General features: G+C 38.1%; 2 protein-coding genes across 2 annotated transcripts; both read left to right on the top strand.

Moving 5' to 3' along the window:
• The first annotated feature begins 303 nt into the window (after positions 1-303).
• wdr83 (WD repeat domain containing 83) lies at positions 304-6,511 on the top strand. The gene is made up of 9 exons (XM_084117974.1): positions 304-526; positions 4,321-4,441; positions 4,525-4,630; positions 4,789-4,837; positions 4,941-5,067; positions 5,144-5,211; positions 5,302-5,410; positions 6,010-6,124; positions 6,213-6,511. Exons 1-9 carry the CDS (start codon positions 424-426, stop codon positions 6,369-6,371), a joined length of 957 nt encoding a protein of 318 aa, XP_083974100.1. The 5' UTR covers positions 304-423; the 3' UTR covers positions 6,372-6,511.
• Positions 6,512-14,103: 7,592 nt separating this feature from the next.
• yju2b (YJU2 splicing factor homolog B) lies at positions 14,104-19,292 on the top strand. The gene is made up of 10 exons (XM_084117960.1): positions 14,104-14,171; positions 14,577-14,627; positions 14,993-15,046; positions 15,142-15,224; positions 15,302-15,357; positions 15,577-15,637; positions 15,723-15,865; positions 17,412-17,584; positions 17,671-17,809; positions 17,998-19,292. Exons 2-10 carry the CDS (start codon positions 14,625-14,627, stop codon positions 18,450-18,452), a joined length of 1,167 nt encoding a protein of 388 aa, XP_083974086.1. The 5' UTR covers positions 14,104-14,171; positions 14,577-14,624; the 3' UTR covers positions 18,453-19,292.
• Positions 19,293-19,696: the final 404 nt, after the last annotated feature.

A 19,696-nucleotide genomic window follows, 5' to 3' on the forward strand; every position in this document is an offset into this window, starting at 1 on the left:
TTGTTATTACTACACACTGTCATGTGTGTTATGAATGTGAAAAGAACCTTTCATTCTGGTTATCAAAATCGCTAGGTAGGTGCATCATATCTGGCTTCTGTTATTGCGTTTGTTTCATTAATATTGAGTAAATTTAGATGCATTTTCCATCACATGCACATGATAACTTATGAAATAGTTATAATGAAAAGCATGAAATTAAAAAATATATATTTAAACCTCCAAAATAAACACACAATGCGAACAAAATTTTCAAGAACGTGCGTCTTCCGACACATCAGATGGCGATAACGAGCACCGTTTATCAACATAAATTCCGCTGAAGAAAACGGTGTTTTTATGCAGTTTGTGGAGTAGTTCTGGGTTCATTGTAGTGTCACCGCTTCATTATGTATTTTTTAGTAAATATCTACAGCTAGAGTCATGGCTTTCCCCCAGCCCCGTCCTCAAGCTCCTCAGCTGCCGCAGCTTCTCCTGCGGACTGTCGACTGTCAGCAGGGCGCCGTGAGAGCCGTGCGCTTCAACGGTAAGAGCCCGGACTGTTGAGCGAACTATCTGCTTTTTTAACCTTAAAACAAACAGCCGTCTATCTCAAGAAGGTACATGACGGGTCGCATATTTCAGCTTCATTTTATCGCTTTGTTGGAGACCTATACACTAAGTATAGTCTTTTAAATGTGTTAAGTTTTAAAGATTTGTACCTCAGTCACAGTCTTATCTCTAGTACTAACGATTCTGATTGGCCATTCCTGATTAGCGTTGAGAAAAGTAACAGGTACTGCGTGACGCTGTTGTTTCACACATGCTTAAAGCTACACTGTGTAATATTTTAAGTTGATTTTTAGCAAAAAAACACGTTGTTATTTCAAAATTATACGTTCTCATTAATGTGTAATCACTTCAACCAACTAATTAAGTATTCTCGTAAGTGTATAATCTGCCATTTAGAATACATACGAGCGAGTCGCTCGAATGGCGGAAGCCATGTTGCGCATCCATCTTGAAAATACATTAGACAAAGGGGGACATACAAGCTTCGCCTTTCGCGTTTTTATCATAGACTGTAAAAAAATATGGACGTAGTGTCCGTGACGTCACCCGTAGGTTTCTGGAGAGCATTTTTGAAGCCTAAAGTGGGCGGAGCCGTCCGTCGCCATCTTGGCCTTGCGTCACTCCCGGATAACAGAAAATAGGCAAACAGTGCGTGAGTGGAGCTGAGGAGCCTGGCCATAGATATGAGCCTGGCTATCTGAAATCACCTAGCTCGACGTGATCGAGTTAGCTGATGATGTAAAGCCAATTAAAAGTTCCTGTTTTTGCCCTTCGAAATATTATAATAGTTAAAATACATGGCTACAAGTGAGACTGTGTATTACTTCGAGAGTGTTTGTGTGTGACAGTGATTTATGTGCATACATGTCAGTCACTCTTTCATGGTCCGTCAGCGCGGCATCGCTCAAGTTCGTAGAGAGCTTATTCAGTCCATTTTAAATTCTGATTTCGGCCGCCTCTCAAATGGGTTAAACCGTTAAACCATAGATATATTGCCTTTGAAGTGCAAGTAACGTTAAATGCGCTAGAAAATCCGCGCTCATTCATGGATGTGCATTTATTGCATGAACGGAGAAAGCGCCGACGCCTGCATGATTTCATCTGACGGTACATAAGCATATAATCCATCTGTTCCGTGAGAGCAGAACGAACGAGCCTTTATTGACGTTTTAAATTTGAAAACCCCAAAAAGCAACGAAATTGTCAGACATCCATTAGTGCCTGTTCACAGAGGAAAACAACTGAAATACAGCGCTGGTTGTTCTCTCAAACGATACTCGACGACAACGACTGAATCCAAAGACGTGGGCTTTGTACCCAAGTATTAAATTGTATGAAATAATCCCGAAAAAAAGCACAAACACTACAGAGAAGGCAAGTTCAGCAGCTAAGATTTGCTGAGGTGAAGTGACGGCTAGTAACAGCAGACAAACGGCTAGCATTGACATCAGCGGGAATCCACCTGTCACTCAAGTGGCCACACCCTTAAATTTAAATATTAATCAACTAAACGGATGAGTTATAAAAAAATTCACCCCCCTCACAGTTGTTATGAAGGGCAAAATTAGCTGTATAGACCAAAGCCACAGAGAGAACCAGGCTGTAAACATGTTTTTTTCTGCTGTAAAGTTGGTAATTTTAACATGAGGGAGATACAGATTTGACTCACTTCTGCAGCCAGGCCAAGCGGCCAGTTAATGAATTGCAGTTTAACTCACTTCCGTGTTGGTTTCAAGAGAGAGACGGGGAGGTTGCCGCTTGGTTTTTATACGCGGTGGCACCGTGACGAATGCGAGAGGGAGATTTGCTCGCGTTTGTCGGCAGATTTGAAATAATACGGCCACCGTAGGAGTTAAAACGCCTTCGGAATGGGAGGAGCTAGAAAGTAATATTCAGTTGGTAGTCATATACAATTTCACCGCTAGATGGGAGTGAATCCTACACAGTGTAGCTTTAAAGGGATGTTTCACCCAAAAATGATTATTTTTTCCGTCATTGCTTAGCCTACTCACCGTCAAGTTGTTCTAAACCTTTCTTTCTTCTGTTGCACACAGAAGAAGATATTTTGAAGAATGTTGTTGACCAGACAGTTGACGGCACCCATTGACTTCCATATGACTTTTTTCCTAATATGAAAGTCAATGGGTGCCGTCACGGTTTGATTACCAACATTCATCTTTATCAGCTTCTTTATCATTCTTTATTCGCTTTTAAGATACAGAGAATAGGATGCAATCTTGCTATATTTCTGAGGTGGAAAAATGATGTTTTAACAGTACTCTGAACTAAAGAATCAAGTGAAAGACTAGCAATAAAAATAACTCCAAGGTTCCTCGCTTTACTTTGAGTCTCCAAGACAGAGCCATCAGTAGTCAAAAACAGTGAACCAGCTTTGGAAATTTGATGACGGGAACCAATGAGTATAACTTCAGTTTTACCACTGTTCAGACACAAGAAATTATTACTCATCCTCAGGAATACGACCTAAGAGAAAACCAGCATCAGGGTGTTCACCAGATTTTGAGTGTATATAAATCTGCATATCATCAGCATAAAAGTGATGGAGGCCAAGCGATTGCAACAAAGGACCAAGTGGTGACAGATAAATATAGCCCTATTCGCACGGGATTAGTATTACCTAGGGACCTCCGGTAATTTGTAATAATCGCAGAGGTCGTCTGTGATTTTTATCCCGTGCGAATCTGCCATGTCTGTAAAAATGTATGTAAAAATTCCCCCGAAAATTACCTACCGTATTTTGGCCAACACATGGGTCCTCTGATAATACCAGTCCCGTGCGAATCCCCATGTCTGTGATTTGGGCTGTTTTTCTGTGAGCCTATCGTTTTCTAAAGAACGTAATAACCATTATGGGCCGTTTAACAGTCCATTTTACGTCTGTATTAAAACTATATTAACAATAAAATCAATCGATATGATCTACTCCAATTCGATTATAGTTTTTCTCCAATAAAAACTATGAAGTGCTGCAAAAGAGAAAACAAACTACAGTAAAGACGTGATCCGGAAGCTCAACTCGGACCGTTGTCATGGAAACGTCAAATTAAGTATTTTGGCGCAACATGGAAGCTCTTTTGGAAAGTTTGGACGCTTTTTGTGGTAGTGTAATTTAGTAGTCTGTATCGTGGAGCATTACTTTGTCTCACACGGCCTCTAAAGACGTCCATCCTGTAAGTAGGCTATCTCAAGAAATCAAAGTGTGAAAGAGTAAAAATTATATAAAATGAAATAAACCAAATAAAATGAATAGAAAAACAAGCCTATCGCGATGTTTCGGTATTCATAATACCTTCTTCAGGCAGGCTTGTTGTAAATATGGACAAAGAATAAAAGAAAAAGAAGATATATTATATATTTATACAATACTATGATATTCTATAATATATTTCTCTAATAAATTGGTTTTAAATAAGTTCTTTTTTTGAATTGCAATACTGCAGCGCGATCTTCGTTTCAGCACGTTCAGCTAGTGAAGTGTGAATGGGTGGGCGCACGCTGTAAAGTCCGTAAACTCGAGGGAATTACGAACATTTATTTGCCCGTGTGAATGAGCCACCAAAAACACAGACGTCAGGGGGTAATTTCCTAATTACAGAGGTCCAGGGGTAATACTAATCCCGTGCGAATAGGGCTAATGAAAGAGTAAAGGGCCCAAGACTGAGCCCTGGGGAACACCAGTGAAAACAGAGCTAATCTCAGACTTGTAACCACCTGCCGTTTATATATATATATTACATGTTCTTCCAGCTGATGGGAATTATCTGCTGACCTGTGGCGGTGATAAATCTCTGAAGCTTTGGAGTGTGAGTCGAGGGACTCTGCTGAAGACTTACACCGGTCACGGATATGAAGTGCTGGACGTGGACTGGTATTTTTATATCTTACATACATCACATTAAAATATCATCACTACTGTGTTAGGTTTGTGTTAATTTCACTTTCTTTTCGCAGTTCTTTTGACAACAGTCAGCTGTGCTCCTGCAGCTCGGATAAAACCGTCATTCTGTGGGATGTGGGGTCTGGACAGGTGACGCGCAAACTTCGCGGGCACGCAGGGGTAATACCGCATTCCCCGCCATGATATTATACTGCCTTTATTATTTGTGTTTGCTTAGATAATTGCAGTATATAATTGTGAATAAATAAAACTCATTAGGTATAGATGATTTGTTCACTAAAATGTCTTTTGTTTTCAATGTTATGCTCGTTCCCTAGAAAGTGAACTGTGTGCAGTTTAATGAGGAGGCTACTGTGATGCTGTCAGGTGGGTTAGGCTTTATGAATTTCATTTAATCATAATTGATTATGGGAATAACCACAGTCCAATCTCAATCTCACTGTGACTAAGTTACTTCTTAATGCTTCAGGCTCCATTGATGGGACAGTACGATGTTGGGACACTAGATCCAGACGGATGGAGCCGATCCAGATCCTGGACGAGGCTCGGGATGGCATCAGCAGCCTAAAAGTGTCAGAGCATGAGCTTTTGACGGGGTCAGAACCAAACTAAACTTATTGTAGGATATGATGTGAGAATAAGAGTGTGGAACTGAAGTTTGTTGTTTATCAGGTCTGTGGATGGAAGAGTGAGGCGTTATGACCTAAGAATGGGACAGCTTCATGTCGATTTCATTGGAAGTGAGTTATATCACACATGAGGGAATAAAAATAAGTTTTTTACTGTGTGATGTCTAACATGCTTTTGTTGTGTGTATTTGTGCTCCACAGGTCCCATCACTTGTGTGTGTTTCAGTCGGGACGGTCAGTGCACACTTAGCTCCAGTTTGGACTCTACGGTGCGCCTGTTGGACAAAAGCTCAGGGGAGATGCTGGGAGAGTATGTACAGCACAGATCAAACTACTACACAAGTACAATAAAACTAGATTTTTTTAAAAACAATGCTAGTTGCCACGATTCTTTCGGCTTTTATGAGTAAAGTATATGGAGAACTTTATTTTCAATGTGTTAATTCAAAATTAAAAATGGATATTAAACCTAACTTTTCAAATTGACAAAAAAATAATAATAATTGCACACTTAAAATGTCTAAAAGTATACTTTAAATTAATAAATTAAATTTGACAAACCCCAAAAAACTCACTTTTCAAAAGCATAAATATGCATATTTAAAATAGTTTAATTCATGTTTAAAAGCGTAGTTAAACATGGTAATTTTAATAAATAAATCACTTATCACATTAACAAATAAATATGCATTATTGAAAACAGTTTAATTAAAGTTATGTTTAAAAGCATAATTAAACATGACAGTGAAATAAAGTAATTCAATAAATTTTCTAAAACAGTTCATTTAATTCATGTTAAAATGTTAGTTAAATGGAACAGTAAATACTACACTACATTAATATATTATTTCTATACATCTATACTATTATCACTTCAATATGACGTGTTTCTGTGGTGTCTCTTCACAGGTACTCCGGTCATGTCAATAAAGGCTATAAGCTTGACTGCTGTCTGTCTGATAAAGACACACATGTTCTGAGCTGTTCAGAAGATGGTCATGTTTACTTCTGGGATCTGGTGGAGGTGAGCAGAATAAGTCACATGACCCACAGAGCCAATGCTTTGACATAATGTCAAGTTGAATATGTGAAGCTGTAATCTATCCTTGTAGGGCTCCCTGACTTTAAAGCTGCCTGTTGGGAAAGCTGTCGTCCAATCGCTGTCCTTCCACCCAACGGAGCCCCGCCTTTTGACTTCAATGGAGGGGTGTGTTCAGGTATGGGGGGCGGAGCCAGAGGATGCAGCTGTGGATGGCGTCAAAGCTGAGTAGTGTGTGTTGAACACCAAACACATGAGCAGGACTAATTCAAGAAGTGTGAATCACTATTTTGTATCATTTTGATTGTGTCATACATATTTTTGTATGTTAATATAAAAAGCAAAAAAATAATAAAAATAAATAATTGTAAACTTTTTATAATGTATTTTTTATGTGATCATACTTTTGTGTCGTTAGTTCATTATTGTAAAAAAGTGTAGTTACAACAAAACGAGCACAACAACTTTTGTTTGTATATTTAATCAGAACTGTACATATTTACAAGCAGCAAAATAAAATAAAGATGAACAATAATTTATTTGGCAGTAAAAATGGGTTTCAAATAAATAAATAATTTATAAGCACATAAATATCTTACATTTTTGGTTTGGATGGAATCAGTCTTGACTCAGAATTGGCCACTCAAACACAGTATTGTGTTGCCATTAACCAAAACTAAACTTTTAGACGCAATTATAGCCGAATAAGCCATGTCATCAGAGAAAGCAACATATACAACTTAATACATTTCAGTACATACATATTATTTCTTCCTGAATAAAGTACCTTAAACAGCCTTTTATTTAAATTCAAGGCACTATTCGTACAGTCTCTAAACCAATAGGATAAGCAGACAGTAGCCAGATTTGGGCTGTCTCTACCCCATACACACACATGCAGCGGCGGAGAGTTTCTCCACTTTGTGCCAGCGATGGAGGTTGTCGAGGAAGGCTATGTCTTCGTGGTGTGTGGGGCGACAGCAGGGCTGATGGTGCCAGTGGCCGGTGTATTGAAGGGTGCCGCTCTGCAGGAGGTTGGTGAGCGTGAGGTCGTGGTTGGAGGCGAGGCGAGGGCAGGTCCCGCTGCAGTATTTGAACAGCACCGTCTCATCCGAGTCGTATCCCAGCCCGAGGTCCCGCACCTGCAGCAGGATGGAGTGCAGAGCACACGGGGACTCAGCGCTGCGGGGCGACCGAATCGCCCTCCCCGAACCCTCCTTTTCCTCACCATCACCTCCTCTTCTCTCTTCGTCACGGAGGTCCGTGTCTGAAAAAGAAAGAGCGAAACATAAATACTCGTGGTTGCCAAACTTAGAAAAGAAAAAGCATATCTCTATTCAGCAAAAAAGCTTGATTTGAGGTCAAATGTATGATGGTAGCACTAAAAAAATTTCTGAAAATGCCTTTTTGTCCATACATTAAAAGTCAATGGGGTCCAAACAATAGTATTGGAACCCATTGATTTCCACTGTATTTTTTTCTTTTTCGAAATAACTTCGTGTTCCACAGAAGAAAAAAAGTCAACGGCAATTGTGAGCCTATAATAAATCTACAGAAATTGAGTTGCCCTCTCCTCAAAAGTCATGACCTCCAGGCTTACCCAGTAGCGTTCTAAGCCAGTGTCCTTCTCCCGCTTGAACGCAAAACAGCAGAATGGTGATCTTCAGTAGTGAACGCATCGTTCTTCTTGTCTATTCGCCTGGTTTTCCTTCTTCAGGATGAGAGCGCAGGTGATGCTGAGATGCGCCAGAGTCACCGTCTCTTTTATAGGGATCTAAGCGGGGCGGAGGGGATTATGGGGTGCGGCCTGGAGGGGAGGGAGGTGGAATAACCCTTCACTCTCTCACCTGGACTCGTGGCTATGATTAGAGGCAACCATATGTAATGTTTGGAAAGCCACTGGTATTTCTTTAAGTCTGAGCGGCTGAGAGTATGGAAAATGGGGGTAAATTGTTTAAAGCTGTTGGACGTCTGACTAGCGTAGTCATCATGGAGGTTGAGCCGGTGAAACACATGGAATAGGGTTTTTTAACACACATTTGATACAATATGATGAACAAGGAAAATAAAGGGTTAACTGCATGAAGGATGGAAGAAAGGCCCATAATTAAAAAAAACTAAATAGATGACAGAAGTTATTTGAATGGAAATTCCAAGAATAATGGCTGTCTTCAGATACATAAATTTGGGGATTTTATTAAAATATGATTTTTTTCTCTCGCTATCTACATTCCTTATTTAACTATGAAGGCATGAAGTCCTGCAGTGCTGCAGAAGTGAATGCGCATGACTTGCAGTGATATCTTAGCCGTCTTGTATTATATGAGTAAAGCGGCACCATAATATATTTGGACGCTTAAGTCACTTAATTGCATTAGGTAATGAAATTTCAAACCAAGCTGCATTTGCAAACAAATTATGCGTGAGCTTTTCTCAGATCTAACATCACTTTTCAGAGACATTTTTTGTAGATTCTAAAAATCTTATTTTTGTGAAATATATTGCTTGAAATCTTTTTAATACATTAATTTTTAATACATAAACAAAAAAACATTTTTTAAGTGTGTTTCAAGCATCCACATACTTTTTTGGGTCACTGTATGCAAGTGGATCTTAAACCGACAACCTTAACCTTCAGCTATAAAAACAAATTTTTTGTTAAATCTTCTACCAGACAAAGAACATCTTTCAGTGTTTATACATTCCATTATGGAATCTAAGGATAAATAAATACAGCACTTTAAAAAGATAACAGGGTTGATAGTTTTACAGTTCAGTAAGACTTGCTCACCTCACCATGATGATACAGGGCTCTTTGTCAGAAAGAGATTTTAATACTGATAAATAGAAATCTGAAATCAAATTTTTAGTAATCATTTACTATTTAAAATGATTGTAACAGGGTTGATATTCTAAGCGTCATCCTCTATTGACAAAACAGAAGATATTTACATGCCTTTGAAGAGTTCATTTTCTGAAAGGCGGATGTAATTTTGACAGAATTATTGTAATAAAAGGGAGTTATAATGGTAACGGGGTTGACAGTTTTACAGTTTGATTTAACATTCCTTGCTAAATTGTGCTCACCATTATGATACTCAAGGGATCTTGTTAAAAAGAGAATTTAATGCTGGAATTATACATTTACATTTACATTTAGTCATTTAGCAGACGCTTTTATCCAAAGCGACTTACAAAATAGGACTAAATTAAGCGAGTCATCATGAGGAGGCAAAAACAACGCAAGAAGTGCTCAAAATACGAAGTTCAGGCATTATTCAGAGTAGCATAAGCCCGATAAGCGAGGTTTTAAAGGGAAAGGGAAGGTTTTTTTTTTATTTTTTTTATGAGGTTAAGTGCTCACGGAAGAGATGGGTTTTCAGTTGTCTTTTGAATGTTGTCAGGGATTCTGCATTCCGGATGAGGGTGGGGAGAGCGTTCCACCAGCATGGAACTGTGAATGAGAATGTTCTGGAAAGTGATTTTGTGGCTCTCTGTGATGGAACCACAAGACGTCGCTCGTTGACCGATCGTAGGCGTCTGGTAGGGATGTAGACTCGTAGGAGTGAGTGAAAGTAGGAGGGAGCTGAGCCTGTGATAGATCTGTAAGCAAGCGTCAATGCCTTGAACTTGATGCGAGCAGCGAGAGGTAGCCAGTATACAAATATCTCATTTTTAGCAATCATTTACTGTTTAAAATCATGCATGGTAACAGGGTTGACGCCCTATTAAAAACAGGAGACATTAACGTGACTTTGAATGTTCACTTATTGAAAAGATGTAATTTTTACAGGATTATTGTAATAAAAGGGCTTTATGATGGCAACAGGGTTGACAGTTTTAGAGTTTGATTTAACATTCCTTGCTTTGTGCTCACCATACTCAAGGGATCTTGTTAAAAAGAGAATTTAATACTGGAATAATACAAATATTTGCAATCATTTACTGTTTAAATCATGCATGGTAACAGGGTTGACATTCTAAGATTGTGCCCTATTAAAAACAGGAGACAACAGGGTTGATGGTTTTTTAGACTTAATTCCACTAATCATATATTTTCTTTCCTTATTATAATTATGTTACTGTTCTGTGCACAGATGTAGTAATTTTGACAGAATATTTGTAATAAAAGGAGCTAAGATGTAGGGTTGAGGTTACATTAAGTCTCTTTATTCTAAATCTTTTAAACTCCACTGTTCGAATATTTTCTTACCTTATTGTAATTACGGTATGTTGTATTCCATGTGGTTCTCCAGTGCTTAAACTACTAATGCTGAGGATGTTACCTAAACTTTAAAGTTCATGGGTATAAACAGAAAAAAATAACCAAGCTTTATCAGAAAGCCATGCTTTGCAGATATAATTTAATGCAAATATATGTCTATGGTGGTTTTATAAAATGTAGCTAAATCCTTTAAATAAATTGAATTTTAGTCTGAGGATAATGCCAATTCTTATTGAGTGCAGTTATATTTAAGAAAAATACCTAAGAGTTTGGATTGTGTGCAGTTTGGAATGTTTTCCAGTCAGACATCCATCAATATTAAAATGAGATCAATGGAAAAGGATTTCAGCCAATCGTCGGGCAGTTTAAATCTGACACAGGACCATATAACAATCTGCTTTTCAGGGAGACTTCCACAGAAATCTCTTCTCAGCTAGTCTGTTTTTATCCAGAACTCTTTTTAACCCATCCATCATGACGAAGATTACAGTGAGATCAGTTTCCACTGGTGCTGCTGCCATGCTGTTGGCTCAAACCTCCTTACAACCTTGTTAAAACTGGACGTCTTCATCCAGACCAGAGTGAACACGCAGCGTTCAGGTCTGCTGTGTCCCCAGACACGCAAAGGAGAAAGAGTGAATTAGATCCGTAAGAGGGAATGAATTTGGAATATATTAGCTATTTGTCTCGCCAAAACAGCAAAAGTATGATATATTGCTTTTTGCTTCGGTTTATTACCCTTTCCTTACTCCTGTTTGTCCTCCCAGAGATATGTATGATTCCATCATTGAATAAAGCTGAAATAAAGAAGATGATGAAGAAGTGAAAATGAGGAGGATATGCATGGCACTTTACACTACAAAACTGAGCCTGAAAAACATTAGATCTTTTTTCCTTTTCAAAAATATGGTCAAAATATGAAATGAGCTGGGTTCTATTCAATATATATTGGGTTTGCATTTTTTTCCAACCCTGTTATCCAAACACATTTTTCACCAAGAGGACTTTATTTTTTAGCATGCACATGATAAATAAACATAAAAATAAAAGTATATATATATATATATATATATATATACACACATTATATGCCAGAATAGGTAACAGGGTTGCAAATTTAGCCTAAATTACGTTGTCACTCAGTAGGCGCTATAGCTAGTTTGCAACTTAATGTTCTTTTGTAGTTATGATCAATTTACATGTCCTATAAATTAAGACATTTTTTAACAATAACTAAGGAAACAGTGCTGAACTTGAATGCAGTTAACACTACATTTTGTATTAAATTTGGATTGGATTTTTCTTATCCTGCTTTAGAGTCTAATTGATTTCACTGCTTAGATGTCACAACTTTATGGATTGTTTTGTTTGTGGCATTTTAGGGGAAATAATATTTTTGAAGAAAAATAATCAATCAGCAGTTACAGGATGGAATACAGAAGGCAAATGTTAAATGTTATGCTTTCAGTAATTAAGTAAGGAACTGACGACGGGCCGTTGAATTATTAGGGAAGAAAATGCACACCCGAGGTGGCATAATTTAACAGATTACATCAAAATCATGACATATTTTAGTTGTTGGACAGCCAAGTGTTTTACATTTGTGGCTAATTCGTATGATTTCATACAGTCTCATTTGCATGTATTCGTACAATTTGCTTAGGCCCAATGGTTAGGTTTCATGCTTACGTTTTTTTAATTATAAGTTTCCGTCCAAATCACAATATATAAATTCATACGAAATCGCCACCTCGTAAAATGTGTGCAGACATTTGATGCGTTTAAAAGTAGCCAATTCTCATACTTAGTAGCTACTTTCGATGCTAATTTCTGTAAGATAATTAGTCTTGCGTAGCCAGACCTTCAGACTGATGGCAGAAGTTTGTTCAGCGTCATGATTAGGGGCATGAAAATGTGAATTTAATGTTCCAACAATAACAGACCGGTGTGAAGCCAGTCGTTCACTATAAGTGCCTCAAGGGAAGTTTTCGGACTTCTTTTAAAGAGTCTTCACTAATTGTTAAAATCCATTGTTTAGTTGATCCAGATAAGCGCTCATTGTCACAGTTGTAAACACAATGACTTTCATCTTCCATAAGGGGGTTTGGCATCACAACGGCTTTGTTTCTCGGTGGACCGTTAAAGAACACGACACACACGTCTCCTGGAAATTCTGTAGAATTCAACCAATCAGAGGATTTTGTGTGCCTTTATGCATCAGACCTTCAGCCAACAGTCCATGGGTGTGACATCTGAGGCTGAGACTATAAGATAATAGTTGATCAAACTATTAAGTAGGTCTCACCCCAAAAAAAAAAAAACACATGGGATTTATGCACCAAAAGCATACCCTATTAACGGAAGTACAGTCGGGATACGGTAACCCTTCTGGCATGTCCTGAAAGACCCTCTCAGGAATCCGAGGCAGTCTGAGTCAGGCAGGAATCTCATATCAAAGTCACAGAGGGAAAAACAGTCTCACTCACACACTGTAAAACACACAGTGACATGGAAGGGAGGTGTGGACCCACGGAAAAGAGCTTTGTCTGTCTGGTACAAATCACAAGAGCTCACCTATGCATGCACTCATGGATTTAGTCTTAAAAAAAGTACATAGTCTCTCAGCATTCCTCATACTTTTGTTTTCTGATAAGATAATTCTTAGGGAAGATGGATGCAAAACAACACAATATTAATGAATCACAATAGCTCTACTTGATCCAATGTGGTCTGTAAAGTATTCTTTTAAATAATAATTAATTTTATGTTATTACAGTGAAACTGTGATTTGTAACACATTTTAGAAGCTTACTGTATATGATATCGTTGTGTTCATGTATGAGTGAATAATGCAACTTGAAATGTTTTTCTCATATGCGCCTGTTGGCAAACACCTGGTTCCCAAGAGCGCAAACTAAATGACTATAAACAGAATAAAATGTGTCTATATGCTGCTCAGGTGTATCGTGTGTTAGATCAGGGGCATTTCTCAGGGGTGTTTAAGGTATGGATGACCTTATACCAGAGTTGTGTTGCATTCCTTCTCCGGCGGGTCTCCAGGCCGGCCCATATAGGGCTCGTCTGCTCCGGGCAGGAATGCAAGAGCAGCGTTCCAGTATTGGGAAGTATTCTGTGGGAATTAGTGGGGAATCTCAAACTCGCCAGACAAGGGCTGTTTGTGCTGTAAATCTGACCAGCGCACTAGAGCCTCCTCCATCACTTCTCATCCACTCACACCTTTCTCAACATCCCTCCATCACACTGGACCAGCAGGGCACATTGAACTCCAAAGGTATTTTTTTTTCTTTTCAAAATGGTATTTAGCCTATTTGTCTCATCTCATGTATGTTTCCATGCCTAAGATTGGAAAAACCCTTACATGTCCAAGTTTTTCTGACCATCTGGCTACACATGCACAAAAAATAAACTCCAGAGATGTTCCATTACCCCTCACTGGCGGGAAAATGCCCACCTGGAAGCGAAATCCCAACTGGCAAACATGGCATGGTTATTCCGAGTGAATGTGAGCCAACAGACGACAGGATGTTATTTACGCCTCACGATTGACTCACAACGGATTTTTCCATCTCAGAGGGTTCCCCCGTTGTCCGAGTATATTTTATTTATATGATAACCTTACATTTTATAAATTTAAATAAACTTTTTGGAGATTTTGAGTTACCTGTGCAGCGCGTCGCGTCGCGTCCTCCGCTCAACAGGTGGCGCTATCGGGACTCTCAGCTCTAGAGTGACGCGAGGCGACGACGACAAGGAAACCCAGACGCTGTTTACGCAGACGGTTGTTTGGTCAGTATTTTAACGCAGGACATTATTTTCATCTAATTTATAATGTTCATATGTTTCTACGTGTATTAGTAGTGTAAATAGCATAAAGTTCCCGCAGTGGTTGTTGTTTGATATTAGTCGGCTGGTTTTTGGTTATTTTAAGACATATCGTGTATCAGCTGACAACTACAGTTAATTTGCGTTTTATTGTAATTATAACACGTTTTAATTTTTGCTCTGGCAATTTAATTAGTCCTGTAAAAGTACTGGAGTGACAGTATTACCACGGTACTTTGATACATCATGTCCATGAAACAATGTATTATTTTTGTCAGCGTTAAGGCGATACATGTAACTTATAAGAGTCTGAAACACTATATTTATGATTTATAATAATGTTTTTCTCTACCATGTTCTTTTCTGCAGTTGTATTCTGATTGATACTAAATCTGGAGCTGATCTAAACCAGAAAAAATGGTATGGACCATATTTTTAAGTATTATTTAAATATTACTATCTATTAATATTTTGAAGTTGCTTTTATTTTTATAAATTGTTTTAAATTTTAGTTAACGTTTTAGTCATTTTTATGTGATTTATTTTTTTATTTTATTAATTTTAGTTTCATTTTAATTAAATATTAATAAGCTTTAATTAATATTAATTTCAGGTTTATTTTTTGTCATTTTGGCACTTCAGCTTAAACTTTTAACTAAGTTTTTCATTTAATTTATATTTTATTTCAGAAAACCATTTTTAATAGTTTTAGTTAACAATAACACACAATAACACACTGGTTCAAAAAAAGAAAAGATTATTTTAATGCTTGTTCTCTGTTTTAGGGTGAACGTAAAGGAGTGAACAAGTACTATCCTCCGGATTTCGATCCAGCCAAGGTGAGAACAACAATTTTTCTGGGTTCTGTCTTTCAAGACTGTGTGAAAGCTTGTATATTAAAAATGATTTTCTTGACATATGTATCTCATAACAGCATGGCTCCATCAACGGCTACAGGAAAAGTCACCCGCTGCGGGAGAGGGCCAGGAAACTGTCTCAGGGCATCCTCATCATCCGGTAATACACATTTTCACTAAACAATATCTGTCACTGTTTTTTTATTCACATGTGATGATTGTCTTTTGTGTTTACAGATTTGAGATGCCTTATAATATTTGGTGTGATGGCTGTAAGAATCATATCGGCATGGGTACGACTCTGAAGTTGTGCATAACGCTGTACTACTCGTACTATTTCTGTAGTATATAGTATGTAAATTGTACATAGTTTATCACAATGCAATCCTGTCTCCAACTTGATTTTCTATTTCTAGTGTGATGAATTACCCTGATTTCTTCTTGACTCAATATTCCATTCTGAACATAGATATTTTGTCTAACAGGATGTCTAATTTGTTTTGTCTTTAAAGGGGTTCGATACAATGCAGAGAAGTCGAAAGTGGGAAATTACTACACAACTCCGATATACAGGTGATATGTCGTCTGATCTCTTACTGTTCAGTTTCGTATGCCACGAGGCAGCATGTGTTAACCTGTAGGTTTGTGTGTACCACAGGTTCAAGATGAAGTGCCATCTGTGTGTGAACTACATAGAGATGCAGACAGACCCGGCCACCTGTGATTATGTCATTGTGAGTGGAGCCCAAAGGAAGGAAGAAAGATGGGACATGGCTGAGAATGAGCAGATACTCACTACTGGTGCGAAACTCTGTCTGTCTGTCTCTATATAACTGTCTGTCTGTCTCTATATATCTGTCTGTCTGTCTGTCTCTATATATCTGTCTGTCTGTCTATATATATCTGTCTGTCTGTCTGTCTATATATCTGTCTGTCTGTCTGTCTATATATCTGTCTGTCTGTCTATATATATCTGTCTGTCTGTCTGTCTATATATCTGTCTGTCTCTATGTCTGTCTGTCTGTCTGTCTCTCTATATATCTGTCTGTCTGTCTATATATCTGTCTGTCTCTCTCTCTATATATATATATATATATATCTGTCTGTCTGTCTCTATATATCTGTCTGTCTATCTGTCTCTATATATCTGTCTGTCTATCTGTCTCTATATATCTGTCTGTCTATCTGTCTCTATATATCTGTCTGTCTATCTGTCTATATATCTGTCTCTCTCTATATATATATCTGTCTGTCTGTCTCTATATATCTGTCTGTCTCTATATGTCTGTCTGTCTGTCTCTATATATCTGTCTGTCTGTCTCTATATATCTGTCTGTCTGTCTGTCTGTCTCTATATATCTGTCTGTCTCTATATGTCTGTCTGTCTGTCTCTATATATCTGTCTGTCTGTCTCTATATATCTGTCTGTCTGTCTGTATATATCTGTCTGTCTCTCTCTCTATATATATATCTGTCTGTCTGTCTCTATATGTCTGTCTGTCTATATATCTGTCTGTCTGTCTATATATCTGTCTGTCTGTCTCTCTCTATATCTGTCTCTCTCTATATATATCTGTCTGTCTGTCTCTATATATCTGTCTGTCTGTCTTTCTATATATCTGTCTGTCTGTCTCTATATGTCTGTCTGTCTCTATATATCTGTCTGTCTGTCTTTCTATATATCTGTCTGTCTGTCTATATATCTGTCTGTCTGTCTCTCTCTATATCTGTCTCTCTCTATATATATCTGTCTGTCTGTCTGTCTATATATCTGTCTGTCTGTCTATATATCTGTCTGTCTCTCTCTATATCTGTCTCTCTCTATATATATCTGTCTGTCTGTCTCTCTCTATATCTGTCTCTCTCTATATATATCTGTCTGTCTGTCTGTCTATATATCTGTCTGTCTGTCTGTCTATATATCTGTCTGTCTGTCTCTATATGTCTGTCTGTCTATCTCTATATGTCTGTCTGTCTGTCTCTATATATCTGTCTGTCTATATATCTGTCTGTCTGTCTCTATATGTCTGTCTGTCTGTCTCTATATGTCTGTCTGTCTGTCTCTATATGTCTGTCTGTCTGTCTCTATATACTTTCTGTCTGATCTATGTCTGTCTGTAAATCTATCCGTCTGTCTGTCTCGATCTGTCTGTCCATCCATCTCTGTCTATGAGCTAATCTATTTGTCTGTCTTTGTCTATCTGTCCGTCCACCCATATTTTCAATATTATTTATTACAAATATTTTAATATTGATTTAAAGAAAAAGGCATTTGAGTAATTAATTACAGTTAATTGTATGACAGTCATCAAGATATTTAGGCTCAGTGTGCTGTTTTCCCCTATAGAGCACAGTGAGAAAGAGAAGCTGGAGACAGATGCCATGTATAAATTAGATCATGGAGGAAAGGATAAGGAAAAGCTACGTGCCGCCATCCCGTCTCTCAATGAGCTTCAAGATCACCAGTCCAGCTGGAAGGATGATTTTCAGCTGAACAGCGTCCTCCGCAGGAAGTTCAGGGTGGGTTACACGTTGCCCGCTGCATCAGATATGCATCTGCCATGAAAGATTTGCCACGTTAACCTATTCCTGGTTTGCAAATACAGTCTGAGAAGAAAGTGATTGCCGAGGAGGTGGAAAAAGACAATGCAGTGCGAATGAGGACTGGCCTGTCCATCCCGTTATTACCCGAGAGAGAAGAAGATAAGAAGCTCGCCTCACTACTCACCCTTCAGATTCCAGACTGTGAGTGAACCTGCTCTCTTTTCAAGTCAAAAATCTATGTATTATATCTGTTTAATTAGATTTTTTATTTGTATATATATTAATCTTTTAATTGATTTTTACTATTTGTACTTTTTGTTCAACTTTTATTGCTTATAATGGATAAATCTATACATATATTGATCTGGATAAATCTTTTTCTCTTCCAGCATATGATGAGGGTCAGCAGTCGAAAAGGAAACAGATATCGACTCGTTCCTGGTTCAGTCCCACGTCTTCAGCTGCAGGGGGAGCTGCCGGAAGCCTCTTGTTAAAGTTAGGCCAGCAGGGTCGAGGAGCAGCCATGGCTAAAGCACTCAGCTCGACTATTCCCAGCCCACACATTCTGGTACGCAGGAAGTCCGAAAATGGCAAGACTGAAAGCGCTAATATTATGAACTCCAACTCGTCGTCTCCCGACACTAACCCAGCAGCTGTGGACATAAACCCCAGGGACTCATCTTCTCCTCTCACAAATAATGCGAGCAAGGACACAAACACTCACAGCTGCACTACAGAGACTCGTGAAGGAACCACATCAGAGGAGGCCAACGCCATTGACTCGTGTGCTGGAAAGTCTCTGGTTGCAGATTACAGTGACTCCGACTCGGGCAGTGAGGTCTGAAAAAGATTAGAAGTTTAAATTATTCACACATATATCAGTCTTCTTATGGTCAGCAATTAGTCGTCATTTACCAAAAAATAAACTCTTCCATACTGAAAAGTGTGTCAGGTTTTTTTTTTTTTTTTTTTTTACTTTCAAACATTGAGAATTGAACTTAGTTTATTGATTTGATCATAGCAATCATGGTAACAAACTCCAAAACACAAGGGGGCGAGAGAGTTGCATTAAGATGCCTCTTGCATTTAAATGGATGACTGCGTCAGAAATCGCATACTGTCTAGTGTACCAGAATTGATGAGGAATGTAGTTTGCAACTGTTAAAAAAAATGTCTATATAGGCTGCATCCAAAATCGCATACTTCCCTACTATATAGTAGGCGGCAAACAGTATGTCACAAAAGAAGTATGTTCGTATTCACAGTGCTCATAAAACAGTAGGTGAAAAGTACCTGGATGATTACTATTTCAGGAGATTTTGAAGTGTGCATTCGATGGACACTTTGCTATCCCATGAGGCCACGGGAGAGGATTTGTGAATGGCAGTGAAGCCACACAGGCAGGTCTGGTAGGTCATGTGATAATGACAGCATGGTGATTACAGTCATACTATATAGAACATACTTTTTTAGCGGTCACAAAGTAATTACTTATACAAAATAAGTATTTATTATGAATGTATGAATTCAAACACGACAGACAGTAATGCTTTCTTTCAGAATTCACTTCCAACACATTCAAAGGTTAAGGATGGGTTTAGGGTACGGTCACAGGGTTAGTTTTTGTTTCGGCTTTGTGTATGCAATTAGCACTCTGTAATAACCAATGAAATCTTTAGAATTGGCTGCTGGACGGTGTACTTCTTTGTGGAAAAATGAGGCTTATTATTCAGGTAAGTTGCTATTAAAATTTAGACTTTAGATAACATGATCAGGAAGATTCTCTTCAAACTGACAGTAGTTGACCTAAAGGAAAATTTGCTGTAAAAATTATATTTACACTAATTTCTGCATTAGCGCCCGCTTTAACGCAGAGAAAACACAAACTACAATAAACACTGTGGCATAATGAACGTTTTCACAAATTTTACTAAAAAAAAATAAAATAAAAAAATCAACTTTTAATAAAATTATGTTTGGCAATGTTTTAAGAGTTTCTAATGCTGAAAGCCTGTATGTTGCCTATGTGTATGTTGTCTGCTGCTCAGAATAAAGCAAACATTACACAAGAGTTTCTCAAAGTTTGAA

Source organism: Abramis brama (genome assembly GCF_963993115.1).
Source record: "Abramis brama genome assembly, chromosome: 6".
Taxonomy (NCBI): Eukaryota; Metazoa; Chordata; class Actinopteri; order Cypriniformes; family Leuciscidae; genus Abramis; species Abramis brama.

Bases quoted from the DNA above. Each gene is read 5' to 3' on its own strand.
- wdr83 (XM_084117974.1), top strand. From the start codon at position 424: ATGGCTTTCCCCCAGCCCCGTCCTCAAGCTCCTCAGCTGCCGCAGCTT. The intron at 4,631-4,788 runs GTAATACCGCAT...CTCGTTCCCTAG, and splicing joins AACTTCGCGGGCACGCAGGG to AAAGTGAACTGTGTGCAGTT. The intron at 5,212-5,301 runs GTGAGTTATATC...TGTGCTCCACAG, and splicing joins TCATGTCGATTTCATTGGAA to GTCCCATCACTTGTGTGTGT.
- yju2b (XM_084117960.1), top strand. The intron at 15,638-15,722 runs GTGATATGTCGT...TGTGTACCACAG, and splicing joins TACACAACTCCGATATACAG to GTTCAAGATGAAGTGCCATC. The intron at 17,810-17,997 runs GTGAGTGAACCT...TTTCTCTTCCAG, and splicing joins CACCCTTCAGATTCCAGACT to CATATGATGAGGGTCAGCAG.